The sequence below is a fragment of the Orcinus orca genome, chromosome 14, assembly GCF_937001465.1.
Source record: "Orcinus orca chromosome 14, mOrcOrc1.1, whole genome shotgun sequence".
In the NCBI taxonomy this organism is placed as follows: Eukaryota; Metazoa; Chordata; class Mammalia; order Artiodactyla; family Delphinidae; genus Orcinus; species Orcinus orca.
The window spans coordinates 37228521-37250435 of record NC_064572.1 but is presented as its reverse complement, the minus strand read 5'-3'; the positions used below and the strand labels follow the sequence as shown (position 1 = coordinate 37250435).

Sequence of the window (21915 nt, the reverse complement as noted above, 5' to 3'; positions counted from 1 at the left end):
AAATGGTAGAAGGGGGTTAAAAAAAACAACAACTGAGCAGCACCTCAGTGACCTGTGGGACAACAAGGAGTCCAAGGGAGGGAGGGTGTACGTTTGAAGAAATAATGATGGGAGTAATCACATATTTGATGAAAAATACAAACCCACAAATCCATAAAACGCAATGAACTTCAAACAGAGCACAGAGAAAACACACCAGCACATATCATGATAAAATTGCTGAAATCCAGTGACAAAGAGAAAATCCTGAAGTAAGCCAGAGAGGGAAAGAAAAGACACATTATATAAACAGTATGCATATACAAGACATTTAACCAAATGAAATGAAAACATATCAAAATGTGTAGGATGCAGAAAACGCAGGGCATCAAATACAGGCATACCTTGGATGTACTTGGGTTTGGTTCCAGACCACCGCAATAAAGCAAGTCACACTAATTGTTTGGCTTCCCAGTGCATAGGAAGATTATGCTTACGCTATACTGTAGTCTATTAAGTGTGCAACAGCATTATGTCTAAGAAAACAATGTACATACCTTAATTTAAAAATACTTTACTGCTAAAAAATGCTAACCATCATCTGAGCCTTCAGTGAGTCATAGATCTTTTTACAACAGTAACATCAAAGGTCACTAATCACAGATCACCATAACAAATACAATAATAATGAAAAAGTTTCAAACAGTCTAAGGATTGCCAAAATGTGACAGAGACACAAAGTGAGCCAATGCTGCTGGAAAAATGGTGTCAATAGACTTACTCAATGCAGGCTTGCCACAAACCTTCAATTTGCTAAAAATGCAGTGTCTGGGAAGCACAATAAAATGAGGTATGCCCGTACTTAAACTATAGAAAAGAAGAAAGATCTAAAAGCAATGACCTAATCTTCTGCCTTAAGAAGCCAGACAAAGAACAAAATAATCCCAAAATAAGTAGAAGAGAGAAAATAATAAAAAGAGCAGAAATCAGTGCAATAAACTGGAGATGGATGGTGGTGACGGTTGCACAACACTGTGAATGCACTTAATGCCACTGAACTGGGCACTTAAAAATGGTTATAATTCTAAGTTTTGTTATGTATGTTTTACCACAATTTTTAAATATAAAAATATGATTTTTGAAAAACTTTTAAAGAAATTAATAAAATAAAAGCAGAAAAACAACAGAGAAACATCACCTAAACTAAAGGAAGTCAGATCGGAGAGTGAAATCTAATTTATGTAAGTGACAGGAGGCAAATCAGTGGTTGCCAGAGGAAGGGTGGGGAGGGAGTGACTACAGAAGGGCATAAGGACAGTTTCTAGAGGGATGGAAACGTTTCACATCTTCATCGTGGCGATCATGATGAGAGGGGAGGGAGGATACAGCTGCCAGCTCAGTGCACTGAACACTTGAAATGGGTACAGGTTCATCCTTCCTTCCTTTCTCCTTCCTTCTTTCTTTCCTTCCTTCCTCCCTCCCTCCCTCCCTTCCTTCTTTCTATGTATGTATGTATCAGTATGTATATTAGAAGTGGATTTATTTAGAGAGATACATATTCCATAGTCAGAATGCAGTCCGTCTCAAAAGGCGAGAATGGCCTTGGGAGAAATACACTCCACAGACAGAGTGTGGGCCATCTCAGAAGGCGAGAGGCCTATTCTATTTAATCTACACTTCAATAGAAGTGATTTTTTTTTTAAATTTATTTGGCTGCGTCGGGTCTTAGTTGTGTCACGTGGGGTCTTTTCGTTGCAGCGCGCGGGCTTCTCCCTAGTTGTGGTGTGCCAGCTCCAGAGCGCACGGGCTCAGTAGTGGCGGTGTGTGGGCTTAGTTGCCCTACGGCATGTGGGATCTTAGTTCCCTGACCAGGGATTGAACCCCCGTTCCCTGCACTGGATAGCGGATTCTTAACCACTGGACCACCAGGGAAGTCCCTAGAAGTGATTTTTTTTAAAGCATTTCTAGGGAAAAAAAAAAAAAAAGGTACAAACAAGATGGGAATAGGGTACTCCCCCATAGATGACAAATCACCCCAGCAGACTGGGCCACGCTGACTATTTACTGGCCAAGGAAGCAGAGTTATACACACCACCAGTTACTTAGACCTGACGCCACCCTGTGAGTGTGTAATAATCATACGTCCTGGGGAATAATCACAGCGCACCATACTGCCCATCCTCGCAAATCCCTCCTGGTGGTCCCAGCCGCAGATGCGCCTGAGCCAGTGAGATCAGGAGCTGAGGCCCTAAACGGATCAGCAACTCCTAGTTCTAGCGGAATCTCTAATTAAGCAATCCTCACCCTCTGTCTTGGCAAGACAAAACGTGGAAAAATATACAAACACACACCCCTATGAGCCAAAAGATAAGGCGGTCTATTTCCTATGAATTGGGGCAGCCCTTCTGGAGAATATGACTATATAAATGTCAGGACGGTCAAAACGATGGACACACCTCTGACTCATTTACTCTCACTCCTGGGAATCTATCCCAGCAAATAATTTCTCCCCTTTCCCCAAAGGGAAGAATCTGTGTTACAAAAGCTAATCACCGCTCCTTATCTAGGATAGTAGAAAAATTGGAAACAACCTAAATGTCCAATATAGGAATTTCCAAAAATACAATCAGGAAGACTGTGCGGCAACCTGGAATGTTCTACACTAGGTGATGCTGATACGAAAACGCACACTTCAAGATCACGTGGATACTCTCACCAAGATGTGAAACTATGTGCGACTGCAGACAGGAAAATTGAGCCTGAAGGAGGGAACACAGTCAAGTTGGGATGCCTTGTGTAGTCTTCTAGAATTTCCATGCAGTTACAGAAGTTTAGTAAATAAAACTGGAAGGGAAAAAAGTTACCACCTCTCAGCAGTGGAAGTGAAATAGTCTACACATGTTATTAAAACATTAGACTTTCCCTTTCTGACTGCATTGAATTACCAAGAAATGGAAACAGAGAAACCATCTGCGCTCAGACCTAGGGATCAGGCCTTGGGGTCTGATATCACATGGACAGAGTTCAGCTCAAGTAAGGGCAATTCTCTAACGGTTAGAATGATCCAGAGTCAACAGCCCATTGTGGGGCCAGACAAAGAGAGTTAAGACCATCCACCCACAAAAATGCCACAAACGGGAGCAAGGGCAGGGAGCTGCCGTTAGGTCCTTCCACATCAGACTGGCTTTGCCTCTCTCGGGAAGGGTTAGGGTTAGGGACTGTCCTGGTTTGCCTGGGGCAGTCCTGGGGCACATCTGTTGTTCCAGCAAAATTCTTAATAATCTCTCTTTCATTCTTAAAAGTTTCCCAACTTGGAGCACAAATTACATGCTCACCCTACTCGTGGGAGGCATCTGTTACTTCGAAGGCAGGGGCCTCAAGCCATGCGGGTCACAGAGCACAAATGTCCATGTTTGTCACCCAGAAACAGGCTGCACATTAGGGTCAGCAATGAATTCCCGCATTTTACAAGCAGGGAAGCTGTGGCTCAGACCTGCCCTTGTCACTGAGAAGGTCCACAGCAGAGTGGGGGGCTCTCTGTCGTCTGTGCCTACAAGCAGTCTCCGTTTTTCACTTTTAATCCACCTCTGAAATAAATCCAGGCAAGGGCTTTATCAGAATCTTTGCAGATTAAACTCAGTGTCTGTGGTGGGAGCTGCAGGCATCATCGGAATCATCCCTCGAGAGGATTCATTCAGCAAAACCACGGAAGCTCAAATTCTCTGTGGAATCAGGTGGGGTGAGGATGAACAAAGACAAAGGCTGTAAGCCCCTCCCAGCTTCCTTTCCTCTGCAAGTCAAAGTGAGATATTTTTAAGAATTTTAATCATAGTAGAGTACACATAATATAAAACTTACCACCTTAACCATTTTTAAGTGTACGGCTCAGTGGCATTAAGTACATTCACAGTATTGTGAAACCATCACCACCGTCCACAGAACTCTTTCCATCTTGCAGAACTGACACTCTGTCCCCATTAAGCAGTAACTTCCCATTTTCCCCTCCCCCCAGCCCCTAGTACCCACCATTCTACTTTGGGTCTCTGAAGCAGACTACTCTATGTACCTCATATAAGTGGAATCATAGAGTATTTGTCCTTTTGTGTTTGGTTTATTTCATTCAGCATAATGTCCTCAAGATTCACCCATGTTGTAGTATGCGTAGGAATTTCCTTCATTTTTAAGGCTGAATAATATTCCATGGCCTGTATAGACCACTTTTTGTTTATCCATTCATCCTTTGGTAGACACAGGGGTTGCTTCTAGCTCTCAGCTATTATGAATAACGCTGCTACGAACAAGGGTGCACAAATATCTATTCAAGATCCTGCTTTCAATTCTTCTAGGTATATGCCCAGAGGAGAGCTGCTGCATCATATGGTAATTCTATTTTTTACTTTTTGAGGAACCGCCATACTTTTTTTCATAGCATCTGCACCATTATACGTTCTCACCAACAGTGCACAAGGATTCCAGTTTCTCTACTTCCTCACCAACATTTGTTATTTTTCTGGTTTTTAATAATACCCATTCTAATGGGTGAGAGTGATATCTCATTGTGGTTTTGATTTGCATCTTCCTGTGTCAAAGTGAGATTTTGCCCTAGAAACAGGTCTAACACATCCAAGGAATGATTGTAATTTTAAAAAACCAGGCTTCCCTGGTGGCGCAGTGGTTAAGAATCCACCTGCCAATGCAGGGGACATGGGTTTGAGCCTTGGTCCGGGAAGATCCCACATGCCACAGAGCAACTAAAGCCCGTGTGCCACAACTACTGAACCTGCGCTCTAGAGCCCACGAGCCACAAATACTGAAGCCTGCGCACCTAGAGCCCGTGCTCCACAATAAGAGAAGCCACCACAATCAGAAGCTCGCGCACCACAACAAAGAGTAGCCCCTGCTCGTGGCAAGTAGAGAAAGTCCAGCGCAGCAATGAGGACCCAACGCAGCCAAAAATAAATAAAGAAATAAATTTATAAAAAGAAAAGAGAGAAGCCACCGCAATGAGAAGCCTGCACACCGCAACGAAGAGTAGCCCCCGCTCGCCGCAACTAGAGAAAGCCCGCGCACAGCAACGAAGAGCCAACACAGCCAAAAATAAATACAATAAAATAAATTTTAAACTAGTAATAATAATTTTAAAAAACCGAGAAAGGGTAAAAAGTGCTAGTGCCCTCAAAATGCTGTGGTGGCAGCATTTTCCTGACATCTCTGTGATAAGATCCCCATGAAGCCCAGCTCCATGTACACCCAGTAAAACATGCAGTTCAGAACACACACAAACACTGCGGGCATCCACATGTCTCGCCTCAAGCAAGTATTAATGGTCCCTTGGAAAAATCTCGGCCTTGAAGTTGGAAGGAGACAGCTTAAAAAGAAAAAACACAAAAAAACGGTTAGAGTGCTACAGGTGTTTGCTATAAAGAACGTTACTGTGAAAATAATTCTGGATGGAGCAAACTGTTAAATAAAACCTCTGCTTGTTCCAGCACCTAGAATTGGTCAAAGAATTCAACAGGTTGCTTCTGCATATTCAAACCTGCCTAAGGAGCCCAAGTCCACCGTCAAGGCTGTCATCCTTCTGCTCCGCTTTCTCACTGTTAATTCATCGAAACCAAACAAAAACTCCTGCAAAATGATCCATCTGTGCTTTGCTTCAAAATAATCCAAGGTGGGGGAAGATATAAATTAAACATGATAGGCTGAGCTGGTAACTTCTGAAGCTAGCTGATGGGAACATGGCAGCCGGGGTGGGGGGTTCATTATATTCCTCTACTTTTGTATTTTCTCCATTTAAAGAAGAAAACGTCTGTGAAGAGGTAAGGGCTTGGCACATCATCTTACTCATTTTCAACAACGTTGTGAGGCAGGCAGCAGGCAGGTGACAGCAGTATTTCACAAAGAAATCAGCTCAGGTTGAGAGTCCAGACTGGCACCCAGGAACCCCCGCTGCACCATGCACTTCCCTAAGGGCTCTGCGCCCCAATTCCCAAGCCTCATTCCACATTCCCAGCTCCTGTGCAGATGAAGACAGCAAATCTCCGCCTAGAACCCAGCAGGGAGGGGCCGGGCAGCCTCCCCCTCTCATTTTCCCAACAGAGCTCTCATGCCTCGTTTTCCTGACTGTTCCCGTTTGTCCTGTCCTGTTCTGCCCCAGTGCACACTAACTGAAAAATGATTAACTCTCGACCACAGACACTGCCAATTCTGCAAAACTCCGATAACGCTGTAGCCCCCTTGAATCACCAAGCAGACTTGCTACAATTCTGGATTCATGAACTCTGCTATGTGAATCTGGTGCTGCAAATGTATTATATTGGGCAAGTTAGTAAAGCTTCCCAAGAGCAAAGAATCTATCCCGGAGACGCTCTGAAGAAACAGAGATTACCAGGGCCCTGGGCCACAGCAGCAGCAGGAGAGTTTCACCCCAGATGCAAAAATCAGGATGAGAGTCCGAGGTCGGGATGTAAGGCCAAGCAAGCACAACGGGCCACCGGGCAAGGGGTACAACAGGAGGGTGGACAAAGTGTCTAAAGTGTCAAACCACCTGCCTAAGCCAGGTGGCCCTCAACTGTGCACCTGGCTGGGGGCTGGGGACTCCAGGTGAGGCCAGAAGGCTCTCCTCCAGACAGGGAGCAATGCAGGTCTGAGAAGCCACACATCTTAGGGAAGGGGCAACCACAGTCCTCCCATTAGGAGGGGCCCACAGGAACCACCTCAAATGACCAGCACTGCCCTACCTCAGGGGCAATAATGAGGCTGCTGGTGAAAGGTTGTCTGGGCACCAGAAAAGTCCTGCGGTGAATGGCCAAGCCACTGAATCCCACCCTACTTCTCCAGGACAGAAAACCCCCCAAACTTTGAGATAAATCATCAGGGAGTGATGCTGGAAAAACAAGGGTGAAAGGCTGAGAGATCCTGGTAAGTCGGCCTCGATGTCAAAAGTTCCAGTCCAAATAGGAAATGCCAAAATCCTCAGTAGAGGCAAATGTGGCATCATGACCACTTATCCTGTCCCTCCTTCTCCATCAGGCCCCATCCAGACACTAGCTGCAGACTCGACGCTTGTATTAAATGAGGTTTTAAAACCCTCTGTGCACGGTCATGTCACCGTGCTCTCCTGCACAGAATCAATGTCTGCCTCCCCCTGGACCAATGCCACTGACATGCTCTGATATCTCCCTTAACCCCTTGACCAGTTCCAGCCAGTACCCATTGCTCCTCTTTAAGGCAAGAGTCCTTGAAAGAACTGTCATGAGTCACTGGTCTCCACTTTCTCATGTCCCATGGGCTCCTGGACCAACTCCAGGTGGGTTTCCATCCCCAGCAGTTATGGTCAAGGTCATACCCTCCACCTTGTCAAAGCCAATGTCAATTTTCTGTCCTCATCCTACTCCTCTCTACATGAAGGGGTTCCTCTCAAGGCTTCCACGACACAAAATCTCCTGGTCTTCCTTTTACCTCAGGCCACTCACTCACTCACAGCCAACTTTGGAGAGGACTTTCCTCCTCAACCCCACCTCTAGCATCCCCACCTCAATATTCAGACCCCTCCTCTCCTCAGTCAATACACTCTCCTTCGATGATCTGGTCACCCCTTCCTCTGATGGTGGCCAAGACTTTCATCTCCAGGATGGCCACTGGTACGGGGCACTGACATGTCCATGTGGCTGGCTAAGAGACCATTCAAACCCTTCTGCCCCAAATGCCCATCTCAGAACATGGGACCGCCATCCATGCCTTCACTCTGCAGAATCACTCCAAAATCAGATGATACCATCCAACTTATAACCTACCAAGAGTTACTGACAGAAGTAGGATTCCAGCTACTTACCGGGAACCATACAGTCCTGCGTGGCCTGGCTTCTTCATGCCCGCGTCCTCACCTGTGTCCCCTGTGCCCTGTACTCGCTCAGCTCCAGCCACATGCCCTTCTTGTTGCTTCTTGCACGTGCCAAGTTCATTGCTGCCTCAGGACCTCTGCACATGCTGCTCTCCCTACCTGCAGCTTTCTTCCCAAGACCCCATATAGCTGTGTCTTCACTAGTACTCAGGTCTCAGCCTACAAGCCACCTCTCCTTAGAATGTGCTTCCCAACCACCCTGGCCAAGCGGCTTCCCCCTCCCTGCTCTGAGGCTCAGTAGGCTAACACCCCTTCTGATTGAACACCAGCACCACAAGGACAGGGTTTTACTCCCCTTGTCCACCCTTACCTCCCAGAGCCCAGGACAAGGCCTGGCCCACAGTCCAATGTGCACAAAGGACCCGGCAGCTGATGCCTCATTGGGGCATTCCTGGGGTGTGGATGGAGGGAAACTGACACGCATCTGGGTCAGAGCCCCATCTTCCTAAACCCCCACGGCTGGGGTAGGGCCCCTTAATCTAGTCTTCAATCACCTTGGCCTTCCCCATCACAGCACCTGACGGTCTACTTTATAATTTATTGGGTTGGCCAAAAAGTTTGTTCTGGTTTTTCCGTTTTGAACAGAACTGGATTTTCCAGTTTTTTGAACAAACTTTTTGGTCAACCCAATACTTGTCACTGGTTTCATGAGGGCAGGACCCTGACTGTCAGCCACCTCACCCAGAGCCTCACAGGGCTCTACAAATCAAAAGAACATGAAGAAGCATGATTTACTAATTAAGGACTACGCCAGGGAACATGGCTGCTCTCATCCACTCACCCAGAAGACGATGTTGTAGCTGAAAAGGAGGTACTTGTACCAGCAGCTGACCTCGGCGTTGGAGTATCTATAATAGTGCATCTTCTGAGAAGCAGGATCTGTGGAGAGAGGAGGAGTGATGAGACAGCTGGTTCAGTTTGGAAACATCTCCCCAAAACCTGCTCCCCAAGGAAAGAGCAAAGGCAAGATACAGACTCAGGCTCCAGAAATCCCCAAATTGTCCCCTGTGCTCTTTTACTAGTCCAGACGTGGGTTTACTATCAATGGCAGCTACAGGTTAGACAAAAATCAGGTGAAGTCAACTTTCCATAAACTGCCAAAAGAATAAGAGGAGAATTTTTGAAAGAATGGAGAACGGTGATTTTTAAAAAGTGCGTTCTAAATACTAGGACTTCTGCTGGGAACCTTCCCAAACATTATCTCATCACCTCTCCATTGGGTTGATTTCCCCACTTCCTGATGGGGAAACAGGAGTTCAGAAAGGTCATGTGACTTGCCCAACAGCAAGACAAAAACAACAGGGCCCAGGATCTAAACCAAGGCAGGGGGGGTGGGGGGTTGGGGGTTCCCCACAGTCCACATTCTTTCTACCCACGGCTACCTGGGGCAGAGCAGCCAAGAGTCAAGGGAACCAAAGGAAGAAATGAGGGCTTGACCACTGAGAGCCGCGTTTAGGAAGAAGAGATGAAAGGGCAGGTCTGGACGTGACCTAACAGTGACCAGTCAGGAAAAGCCATATTTGTTCATCTAACATTTTCTGAGACAACCTCCCAAGCTCACCCTCAAAGGGTAAGGAAGGCAGAGCACCCTGGCCCGGGCAGGGAGATCCTGTGAGCCCACAGCAGCCAGCCCTCACCCCATTGCCCCTTCCTCTGCCTAACCTCCCACCTACCAGGACCACTGTTTTGGCCTCTTGGGGCCGCAGTAAAGCTTGGATTATAGAACACTGAACTGCACAGGGTGAAGGAGGGGCCACTCTTTTTTATCTGTGTCCATCCGCCAAAACCTGCACAAACGAGGGTGCCCTCAAATGGGAGTGAATTCCGAGGGCCTGGCCCACCTTTACTATGTTCCTTTTTGAACCCCAATGGCAACCTAGGTGAACCCTTAACTCCTCCATTATCCCCTGCTGTCAAACAGTGGCTGAATGGTGGGGAAGGAGGCAGGTGCCTGCCTCAAGCTGACCCCCAGGGTGGGATCTAAGGCTCACGGGGAATGCTCCCCCCCCCATTCGCCCCACTCCCCAGGGTGAGGAGAGGAACAAGATGTAACCCAGAGCCTAAGGCAAAAACGAACAAGGCTACTCTGGCAGTGGGGAGACAAACCACCCGCAACGGCAAAATCCCTTCCTGTAAGGTGGCCTCGGTGGCCTGGCCACTGGTCTGTAGCGTTCTGAGAAAGTGTTGCCAAGCAGGGACATGAAAACCACATCCTTCTGGAAACGGGTGCTCTGACTGCTCCACCATCCTTCCCACAGAGCAGAACCAACAGGCAGAGCCTGGACACCACCATCCACTGGCTCCCCTCCCTCCAGGAGCAATGGGAGCGTGGTCAAGGCCCAGCTGGGAGTGCAGGCCTGCCTGGCCTCAAACCCAGCCAGGGAGGGGCAGTGACCCAGCAGCCCCATGCCCACTTCCCCATCCCACCAGCAGAGCAGCAATTCTACAAAACTGCCCTCCGAGAATGCGTGTGAACACAGCCCCAGGTAATGAGGGACAATATTGGACACAAGGACACACAGGAGGCCTGAACACAGCCTGGGCCACACAGGGTGGCTGCAGGGAGAGGAAAAGGAGCTCTCAGGCAGAGATTCCTTCCTTCAGCGACATGACCTGACCTGGGCAAGCGTCTGCCTCTCAGGGCCTCAGCATCCTCAACTAAAATGGGGCCTTAACGACTGATTCCTAATGTCACAGGAGATCAGCCGGCAGCATCAAAATGACTTACTCCAAACACAGATTTCTGGAGATTCTGATAAGCAGGTCTGGGTTGGGGCCAAGAATCTCCAGTTTTGACAAATTCCCCAGGTGATTCCTGCCATGCCTAATGGACGAGGTATCAGCTTGGGCACAGAAGGCTGTAGTCCCTCTGGGGATCTTGCAAAGGTGGAAGGACCTTGTCAGCTGTATTTGCAGCACAGAGACTGGAAATGCAGTAGTGATGGCTCCTGGTAAGGAATTAACTAAAAGTAACCAAAATTCACCCACTTGTGTTTTGCAGATTACAAAACCCCAAAGCACTGGTTTGTCTTCCTAGCTGCAGATGAGTGAATTAATCCACACAGGAAAATTTTTTTTAATCTAAAACTCAAGTAAGTTTAAGACAGAGAACAGCCAGCTTGGCTGGAAATGACCTATGAGGCAGAAAAATGTTTAAGTGGTAGAAACCCCGTTCTTTGTATGGACAAGACAATCCTGCTCCTTGGAAGGCCAAATGCACCTCCCCATCTGTGCATCCTAAAGAAGCCAGAAAGTGGATGGCCGTGCCCTCCATGGAACTGGGCCCCAGAGACTGGGGAGGGCTGCTCAGGCATGGTACCCGAATGTTCGGGAATCCAAGAGGGCGCTCCTTGGACATCATTTAACCTAAGCATAGTAAAGAGCTCTCCCCAGAGCTCTGAAGCAGTAAACAAAGCCAGGTTCCCTTCTTTCTCCTCGGTCTTGGCTCCACAAAGAAGCCAGCTAATTAGCACTGGCCTGTATGCTTTCCACAGCACTGCAGACCTCACCCCTACCCGCTTGCCCAGGGCCTCTGAAAAACGATGACCCTGAGGTGACACAGGGACTCTCCATGTGGAGATCCCTGGTCTCCTTCAGCTCCAGCCAGGTAAGCAGGGAGAACGTGGAAAGGCCACAGGGATCTCCTTGGCACACAGGCTGCAGGGAGCCTGTGCTCTGGAATGTGGATTCTCTGCAGCGGGCTGCTTTTCTCACCATCTGCTCCCCTCTCCTCCACTGGGCTCCCAGGGTCTCACCCCAACAAAGACTCACAACCAGGAAATAACTCTGCTTTCACAGATGTCAGGGTCCGAACCCACACCCGGAGAATCTCAACAACCATGACGTAAACCCCAAGCCCTCACTCCCTGGTAACTTAAACACTTGAAACTATACCAGCCAGGTCCATGCCAGGGAATGATCAGAAAGAAACACCCTAATCATCCATCAGATGGTGTGTCACACTCAGATATGTCCCCTTACATGCCTGCCACCCCCCTCCCCCGCCAGAGCACTCGCATGAGGACTGTGCCATTTGTGTTGGACCAAAATAACCTTATGAGGTCTTGGAGCAGGGTGTCTCAATGACACTTATTTCCCCATTCCAACCCACAGAAGAGGAAACTGTTGACAGGAAACCGTTTAGTCTTTCTTCACCCACTTGTTTATTCCTCCTCCCCATGGGAAGAGAAGGCACTCAACGAACCAGGAGGTGAGGAGAGTGACCCCAGCCCATACTTCACCTAAGGAGCAGGGAGGAAAGGCTGCCTCTCACTCCTGACCTGCTCGCTCTGTTCTGGGACCAGGAGGTGGAGAAGCAGGTCCTGAACTTCAGCCAGAAGATCCAGGTCTCCACACAGGCAAGTCCCAGAATTTAAATGGAAGGAGGTAACAGTTAGACCTGTTTGGACCCTAGCCTAAGCCACATCCTCCAACGCAGGGCCTTGGGTTTGGGGGGGAATGAAGCCAATGAGCATCTGAGGTCTGGCTTGGCAGCTTCAGAACCTCAGTGAAGGAGAAAAGACTGTTGAGTGCTCCGCAGACACCAGCCTGAGGTGTTACCCGAAATTTACCAAGGACCAAAGAACAGAAGGCGATGAGGACAGCGGCACTGAAACCAAAACCAGATCTGACCCAAGAGTTAGCCAAAGTGACTCCAGAGTGACTGTGGTCCCTGACTTCTCACCTTCTTTGGTAACCCTAGTCACGTCAGAGGAAGGCAGAACTCAGCTCTCTACCAGCTAACCAATTAACACCAAGACCATTTACCCTAAAATACATACACAGACTAAGAACTTTGCCTCCTAACAGAAGATGAATAAACTTCTCACAAATACTAATTACCACCACAATTGAGAAGAATCTCCAAAAGCTATTTTGTGTTTTTTGCATAGAAAACAATTATCAGAAAAATTTAATTCCAAGTCCACAAACTGTCTCAACTCCAAAAGTTATCAAAACAGAATAAAGCATTTATGTGGCAAATAGGAGGCATGTGTTTGTCAAAACATCAACTTCTTAAAACAAGGGGGAAAGTCAGAATTATTTTAAGTGTTGAGATAGCTCGTTTGCGATCAGAGAGGAACTGAATAACACACTAAAACCAATCTAAATATTAAAGGCTACATGTACACACACACACACGCACACACACACACACGCACCAATCTCCTTCACTTCTGAGCCAACAGGAAAACACAATCAAAAGTACAAAAATATCAATATAAAACAGGTAAGTTTTTAAATTCCCATACAATTAAAAGTAACATTAAAATTAAAAAGGAAACACAAATGATAAGCTACCTGCAGCTGCAGCTATTATGACAAAGGGTAAATACTATCTGCAACATATAAAAATTCATACTTTAGTCGATTTACAAAGTTGTGTTAGTTTCTGCTGTACAGCAAGGTAATTTTCCATTATGGTTTATTGCAGGATATTTTCCATTATGGTTTATTGCAGGATATTGAATATAGTTCCCTGTGCTATACAGTAGGACCTTGTTGTTTGTCTATTTTATATGTACTAGTTTGTATCTGCTAATCCCGAACTCCTAATTTATCCGTCCCCCACCCCCTTTCCCCTTTGGTGAACATGAGTTTATTTTCTATGTCAAAAAAAAGAAAACAAAAAATTCATACTTAACAAAAGATCCTAGTTTTAGACAAATAGACAAAGGATACGGGCGTTATACTGAAATGGAAGGACAATACAATTCATAAATGGAAAAATATTCATAGTCACTGGAAATGAAACTTAAAGACAACCCGCAGATAGTGTTTTACACTTTTTAGTTTAACAAAATCACCACCACTATTGCTGGCAAGCCACGGTGAGGCTAGTGCATGCATACCTTGCTGGCATGGGAGTAAACTGTTACTAACTCTTTGGTAAGCAATACAGTTACAGACATTCAAATTCAAAAAAAAAAAAAGTCAGACCCTTAATCCAGTAAACTCATGACTCAGAATTTGCCTCAAGGAAAGAAACCAAAAGAAGAAAAACAATATGAGTTAAGTATGAAATCTAAACATGCTGGTTTGCAATTATGAAACAATTTGTAAGCATGCGGTCAAAGGTCAAAGTGGAAACTAAAAGCGTGAAAATGGTTTCATGGGTTGGTAGACATACAAGTGATTTTCTAAAAAGGTTTTCATCATCGCACTTACCATTACCACCTTTGTATTAAAAATATAAACTGAGGGTCTTCCCTGGTGGTGCAGGGGTTAAGAATCCGCCTGCCAATGCAGGGGACACAGGTTCGAGCCCTGGTCCGGGAAGATCCCACATGCCGTGGAGCAACTAAGCCCGTGCACCACAACTACTGAGCCTGCGTGCCACAACTACTGAGCCTGCGTGCCACAACTACTGAAGCCCACGTGCCTAGAGCCTGTGCTCCGCAACAAGAGAAGCCACCGCAATGAGAAGCCTGTGCACCGCAACGATGAGCAGCCCCCACTCGCCGCAACTAGAGAAAGCTGGCATGCAGCAACAAAGACCCAACGCAGCCAAAAATAAATAAATAAATACATTTATAAAAAAATAAAATAAATAAAATTTAAAAAAATAAACAGAGGCCACTGCTGGTGGAGGATGCTGGCCCCCCAAGTGTGATGACCTCTGTAGGCAAAGTAAACAGGGCTCGTCTACTTTGGGATAATATTAACTTGTAAGATTCCATCCTCTTCCCTCTTCCTCTCACCACTTTATTTAATTTAAAAAGTAGCACACGCTCAACTGTAAAATACTTGGACAATTCAGAAGTGTGCAAAGGGAACTGGCAATGAGAAGTCAATGGCTTTCAAATTTTTTACGATGGCCCACAGTAAGAAGCACATTTAACAATCAATCCAGGGCACACATAGTTACATGCACCCCTGAGTTTTGTGAAACAGGACTTCTCCTTATCACAGGCCATGTGTTCTAGATTTGCTGTTGCTTTAATTTTTTTCAAAATTGTCCCTGCACATAATCTACGAATCAGCGACTGTAAAAGCTGTGTTGAGAAAAACAGCAGATCCCAGGTCGCAAGGCCAGGCCTTGCCCTTTCCAGGGACTCCCTCAACTTCTAGCTGGTCTTGACGTTAACTTCCCAAATATCTCTTAGAAATTTCTGTATATGATATGTTTGTCTTACCATGATTACTTTTCCTAGACAACTTTTTGTTCTCTGGAGTTAATAATTCTTATTTTTCTGTTTGTTTAATTTTCTATGAATTTATTAATAGTCAACCCCCAATTCAATGCCAGTTGTCCAAATCTCCTCTCAATAAGTTCACTCACATAAGATGTCCTACTTCTAGTTCTTCTTCCAAAAGAAACCTCTCCTGGAATCCTCTGAGCGGCTTTAATCTGGACTGGGTCCCAGAACTCCCTTTTGCCTCATTTGGAATACAGCCTACGAGAGAGCCAGTCTTTGTTCACCTTTGTGGAGGAAATCTTCAGGGCAAAAGGGAAGTTTTTCAGACCCTGTATGTCTGAAAACATCTTTATTTTACCTTCATTTCTGAATAAAAGCTTGGCTGTGTATAGAATTCTAGGTTGGGAGTCAATTCTACTGAGAATAATGAAGGCGTCGCCCTACCTATAATCCAGGGTATTGAGAAGGCTGAAACCACTCGGATTCCTGATCTTTGTATTTAACCTGTTCCTTTCTCTCTGTAAACTTGTAGGATCATCCCTTTCTCCCCAGCACACTGACATTTCAGGGTACTGGTCTATCTTCATCCACTTGGCTCAACATCTGATGAGTCCATACAATATGGAAACCTATATCTTTCTAGGAAATTTTTTTCTGGATGATTTTCCCACTTGAATTTTTCTCTGTTCTCTCCTTCTGCAGCTCCTATATTAATGGATATGGGAACCCGGGCTGATTCCTTAAATTTCTTACCTCTTCTGCTCTATTATCCATCTCTTCATCTTTCTTGTCTATTTTCTGGAAGACTCTTTCAACTTTATAATAATTCTAATTATTCTAATAATTCTGATATTTTTGCTCTGCTCTTACTCTTTTAAACTTTTAATACTTTTTTGTTTTCTAAATGTTCCTTTTGTATAGTATCCTATTCATATTTCATAGATATAATATTTCTCTTATCTCTCTGAGAAAATGTCTAATTTTTTTCAAAATATTCTCTCTAAATAGAATATTTATTTCAAGTTGCCTTTTCCCCCCTACTTGTTTTGCTTCCTTTCATGTTAGGTACTTTCTTCAGATATTAGCAATCTTTGGTAATCCTCATGACTAAGAATAGATGCCTAAGAACTGACTAGTAGCACTGAGTTCTTGGGCAGGTGAGTTTCTGTGCAGGGAGATCTGGCTGGGCCATCTGCTAAAGATGTCATCAGCATCTTTAGTTCTTTCCTCTTAGGCCGGTCAGGTTCCCCAGTGAAGTGTCTTTTAATCTCCTGCCTGAAAGGTAAGGGGCTGGCTGTCAGTGTTTTAGAAGCCAAGTGGGATAAAAGGCTGGGGAATGGAGGTAGTCTTCATATGAACCTCCCAGAACACCTGGAGTCTCCCAGGCCCTTGGTTTCTCCTTCAGCAGAAGGAATCTCCAATGTCCAGCTAAAGGGAAGAAGCAGTCACCAAGCACCACTGAGAAAGGAAAGGGCTCTAACCACATCAACTGCTTTCAAACAATTCTTATATTTAGCCACCTCTGATGCTCCTCCCCCGCAAACCCCCCTAAAATAATAATATGGTGACACCAACTCCTACATTTCAAACTGAGCCCCTCACCCATCTAATTATTGGTTTGCAAATTTTTTCTTGCTGTTGTTTCCTTTCCCATTCTCCCTGTCCTCGTAGATTGATTGCTTTTTTAAAATTCCCTTTATCTTAACTTTTATGGGGTTTAAGGATAAAATAAAATTAGGTGTGTCCACTCAATCCACCATTTTTACATGGATCTCTAGGATGACTTCAACATTTTTTTAATTGCCATCTTTTTACTGAGCAAAGTCAAAAAACAGGAAGTATAATTTATAACCATATAAAAGAAAGGACAAATGAGATTTTGCAGATGTAATCAAGATAATCAATTTACTTAAAATAGGGAAACTGAGTGGGTCCAGTGTAATTACATGAGCCCTTAAAAGCAGAGCTTTCTCCCAGCTGAGGGCAGTAGTCAGAGAGATTCCAAGCATGAGAAGGGTGCAATGCATTGTTGCTGGATCTGAGACAGAGGAGCCACATGCAAGGACCAGAGAGAGGCTCCAGGAATTAAGGGTAGCCCTGGTTGACAGCAAGGAAACAGGACCTCAGTTCTACAACAAACAGCAAGGAACTAGGTTCTGCCCCAGAACCTCTTCTGAATGCAGCCTGCCTACCCCTTGATTTGGGCCATGTAAGACCCCTAAGCAAAGAACCCAGCTGAACTATGTTGACCTGGACAACACCATCCACCCATATCCCGAGCTAGAACCCAAGTTATCCTGCTGGCTCCCCCCTGCCTCATTCTCCAGACTCAGCCATTCACCAAGATTCAACCTTTCTACCTGGCCTTCGAGGCTCCCAGTACTTGTACCTGCCCACAGGCCCATCCCAGGGAAGGGCAGCCATATTCCCAATGGAGCTGGGAACCCTGCTGCACCTCCAAACAGCACACCTTAGGCCCTGGACTTTCCAGGTCCTCAGTACCCACTGAGTACTGGCCGCAGGAATAGGGAGGCCCAAGGGGAGAAGTCTAGGAGGAGACAGGTGACTTTCAAGGGAAATGGGTTCCAGTAGGAGAGATGGTCACAAAGGCAGGCCAGAGTAGGCTGCCTCACTGCCCATGGGAATCACACACAGGAAGGACGTCCTGCCTCAGCCCTGGGGCACCGCCACCCTGAGAGGGGAAGGAGGGGTCAGGTCCACGGGCTCCCCACTCAGCTCTGACTCACCCTCAGAAGTGTCTAAGTCCTCCCCTAACCCATACCCCTCAGGACCCAACTCCCCATACTCAGAGTCTGCCAGAAACAGTGCAAGGTTGGACATGGTGGCAGCAGCCACTCACAGGGGTCTGGAAGTTTGACTCTTCACTATGGGAAGGCACTACAAAGCCAGCCAGGCGTTAGGGTGGGCCACCTTCCCTTATCACAGGGTCACAAGCACAGGCCCTGCCACACAGGTGTGGGAGAAGGGAGGTTCCCAGAGTTCAGAGACCCTCAGGCCCTTGACTGCCGGACCTGGGATAGCCTCCAGGTGGAGGTCCAGGAAAGCGTAGGCCACCAGCTCTGAGCCCCACCAGGCTCTCCAACGGGCCTAGGATTCTAAGTGCTGTATGAATTGGCTTCCTGTATGAAACTCTGTTCTTAGCAAACACGGCATTATGAGCTTCCACCACCAAAAACCCACAACCCCAAACCTGCTGAGTTTGAGGAGCACCAAGGGGCCCCTCACTAATCTGGTGAGGAGACATCTGTCTACCTCAGTGCTGTCACCAGGGAAGAAGCTGAGGGAGTGAGGGATGTAGGTCAGAGGAGGGAAGTGGGGAGGTGAGGGCTCAGCGGGAAAAATGCTGGGCCTGGAATGGAGGTCACCTAATGCAGCAATTTTCAAACTTACTATTTTTATTACTTTTCAAGCTACAAGAGCTTTTGTACAAAGAGACTCTGACCCAGAAACCCAGCATGGAGGTGGGCATAGCAGGCCTCTTCAAGTGGCTGGTGGAAAGGGGAGGCTCCATGAGCTACACACTTGAAAATGACCGGCCTGGTCCAGCTGATCCCAAAGTCCACAGAACAGGAGAATCCCTCAAGGAGCTTTTTCCAAACTGCACATAGAGACTAGTTTAATAGGACTGTGACAGACCTGGAAATTCACATTTTTAAGAGCTGTCCTTCACAGCCGTCAGTTTGAAGGGACCCCCGCTGGCCCAGTCTGGAACAATGTGAGTGTCAAAATAAACAATAATACTAATACATTTTAACTCATTGAATAAAGTAAGAATCCATGAGTCCATTCTAATATATATAAATGGATAAATAAACAAGTGGAGGAGAAGGGAAAGTTCTTTACAGCAGAATGATAAATGTAAAATTAATGTAATTAAATCATTGCCACTCAGCAACCACAACAGAAATAACTGATAATGGGTTTTCAGTCTGTTCAGGCTGTTATAACAAAACACCAGACTGGACAAAATACCACAGAGCAGGCAGCTTCTAAAGCACAGAAGTTTATTCCTGACAGTTCTGGAGGCTGGGAAGCCCAAGATCAAGGTGCCAGCATGGTCAGGCAAGGGCCTCATCCTGGTTCAAAGCTGGCACTTTTTCACCATGTCCTCACAAGATGGAGCAGCAAGGGAGCCCTGTGGGGTCTCTTGTAAGGGCACTAATCCTATTCTTGAGGGCTCTACCACCATGACCTAAGCACCTCCCAAAGGCCCCACATCCTAACATCATCAAACCAGGCACTAGAATTTCAATATGTGAACTGGGGCAGGGGATGACACAAAAACATTCAGTAAACAGGTTCTAAAACCAGTTGATCAAAGTTTGATGAGAAAGCAGCATGTTTACCTAGTCTCAAAGTATCTCCCCATAGGACACTTACTAATTACAAAGAACATAATAGTAGCTCAGCAGTGGAGAAACCCAGCAGATACCAACTTAACCAAGTGACCACCACTGTCATCACTAGTAATGAGGTCCTCAAGCCAACATCCATCCCTCCTGAAGGGATACACTGAGGACACACCACAAAATGTATAACCTGAGTCTTATCTTGACGAAAGATCAAAAAACAAACAAAACAAATGAAGGCAGAGTCTACCAAATAACTCACCTCCAGTAAAATGTAGAATTTGTGGCCATTTTCCATTAAACAAACGAACAAAAAAACATTTGGGCAACAAACAAGTCTGGGGCCCAAACACAGATCTTGAAGATGATTCATCAGGAAGCTTACTCAACTGCTCAGGCAGCACCAGGGTGGTGCCTGCCCACCCAGATGAGGCAGGGCCAGGTCACCCACAGCTGCTGCCCCCCAGCCTCTCAAAAGGCTGTGGGGAAGGAGGCCTGGCACCGTCCTGGCCTCCCAGCTGCCCTCCCTCTGCTGCTGCAGGTGAAGCCGCCTGCTCACGTGAGGATGGGGAGCCCTGCCGTCATGCTGTACGGCACCTTGTGCCCCGATAATCACAGCAGGCCTGTTTCTGAAAACCTAAGTGCACACAAAATGTCTACACCCAGAAGCCAGGTGCACACAAGACGTGGTAATCTGGACCCAGTTTACAGCAACATCCTCAGCATGGACAAGAACCCATGAGGCCTATGTGCTGTGACCTCCAGACCTCAGGACCCAGAGGCCTGGACCCTCTGTCCACCCTGAGGTTCCCTACGAAGGGCGTAAGCCAAGGCCAAGGCGCGACTGAAGCCAAGGGCACAGCAATCCACCAGTGCCCTAACTCACTCTGCGAGCCCCTGGGGGAAAGGCTTTTGTTGTGGGAGATGAACACCTCAGGACCTGTTTCTACATGTCCCGGCACCTGCTGCGTGCCAGGCACCTAGAATGGGGCTGTGGACACCAAGAACTCGAGTGAGACCCGTGCCCGACGCAGGGGGCTCAGGACACGCTTCCCTCTGCTAAATGCAGTCAGGCAGGGGCAGGAGGGCAGGATGGGGCCCAGGAAGGAAGGAAGGAGGAGGCGGGAAGCTGGTCAGGAAATGTTCCCCACAGCAGTGGGTTTAACCGCTACAACCCAGCATGGTGGCAGCCGAGAGTCTCAACAGAGCCCCAGTGTGGCCCCAGCTCTGGGCCAGGCCCTGAGGATGGCACCAAGACCCCACCGGTGCGGCTGCACTTGCAGGGCTGACACAGTTGCGGTAGGGGCCACTCCTAACAGCAGCAAACATACTGAGTGACAAGTGGGCCTGCTCTCGGAGAGGAGTAAATTCTGCTCCAATAGCTGAGTCCTGGGCAGCCCTCAGGGGAGCTGCTCCGGTGCGAGGATGTGACCTGCCCGTCTAATGTAGGTGGGAAATGTTCTCTTTGCAGGGGTTGCCCTACCCCCACCCTCCTCTGCCCCAACACAAAGAAACTATATAGGAGAACTTAGAATTACACACATTTACTCCTTTTCCTCCATTTCTCCACGCCTGAAAGGCATAAAATACTGTGGCTCTAAGATATTCAAAATCTTTGTATCCAAAATTGCACAGTTCACTACAATATACTGTGTTGTAAGACAACCAACCAACCCACTTCACTCCGAGGTCAGCATTGGGAGCACCCCCTAATCCTGCCCTGGGCAGACAGGGGCTCACCAGGCCAGGGCAGAGCCTGGCTCCTGGCCTCCGAGCAAGGCAAACAGCCTGGGGTCAGGCTCACAGAGGGACGAAAGCAAAAGGTGAAGCCCGCTGGGGAAAAATAAATAAATATAACAAAGTGTATTGAAAATGTAAAAGAGAAGAGGAATAAGAGGGGTGGGGGAGGGAGAAGCAGATTTTTTAAAAAATGCAAATCAATGGTGGAACTCTACTGAAAAAAGCTGAGAAGAATCCACAAAGAGATAGAAGATTACCGGCTTAGTCTCTAAAACAGTCCCAGAAAGCCAGGGCATCCCCAGGCCTGGGGGCCCAAGCTCACACCCACGAGCCCTCCACCCACCTCAACCAGAATGCAGGGGGAGGGCAGGCAATCCTAGCGAAATCAGGAGAGTCATCTCAAACATTTTTCCACTAAAAAAAATTAATTTACAATCCCTTTTCTGGACTTTTTATTTGAACTTCAACGTCTACCAAAACATCTTTATATATAGAATGCTTTGTGTTTCTACAAAAAGCAAACAACATTTACAACCTGATTTTGATCTCCTGTCGCCCAGCTGGACGGATGGGGCGGGGCAAGTGGCACCAGATGGCCGAGGGAGGCTCTGCACCCCCTTTCACAAAAGAGGGCTCCAATTACCTCCTCGGCTCAGTGCCCCAAAGTTGACCTCGCCAGCAGGCTTCAGGGAGCCAGCTGCCCGCCAAGGCTGCTTCCACGATCCCCAGACCCACCTCCCAGACACCGCCAGGGCCCAGGGCTACCTGCTGCAAACTGCGCGCC

At 46.9% G+C, this 21915-nt stretch overlaps 1 protein-coding gene across 5 annotated transcripts in view; it reads right to left on the bottom strand.

Moving 5' to 3' along the window:
- The window catches only part of TSPAN14 (tetraspanin 14), a 41537-nt gene extending 19622 nt beyond the window's left edge, over window positions 1-21915 (bottom strand). For 2 of the 5 annotated variants that reach the window (XM_004273022.4, XM_033433966.2), the window contains exon 1: window positions 8664-8761. In XM_004273022.4, coding sequence (XP_004273070.1) covers window positions 8664-8744 — 81 coding nt within the window. In that variant the 5' untranslated portion in view covers window positions 8745-8761. Of the gene's footprint in view, window positions 1-8663; window positions 8768-19653; window positions 19673-21896 lie in introns of those variants that run through there. The other 3 variants (XM_033433965.2, XM_033433964.2, XM_033433968.2) reach the window with 3 other exon arrangements.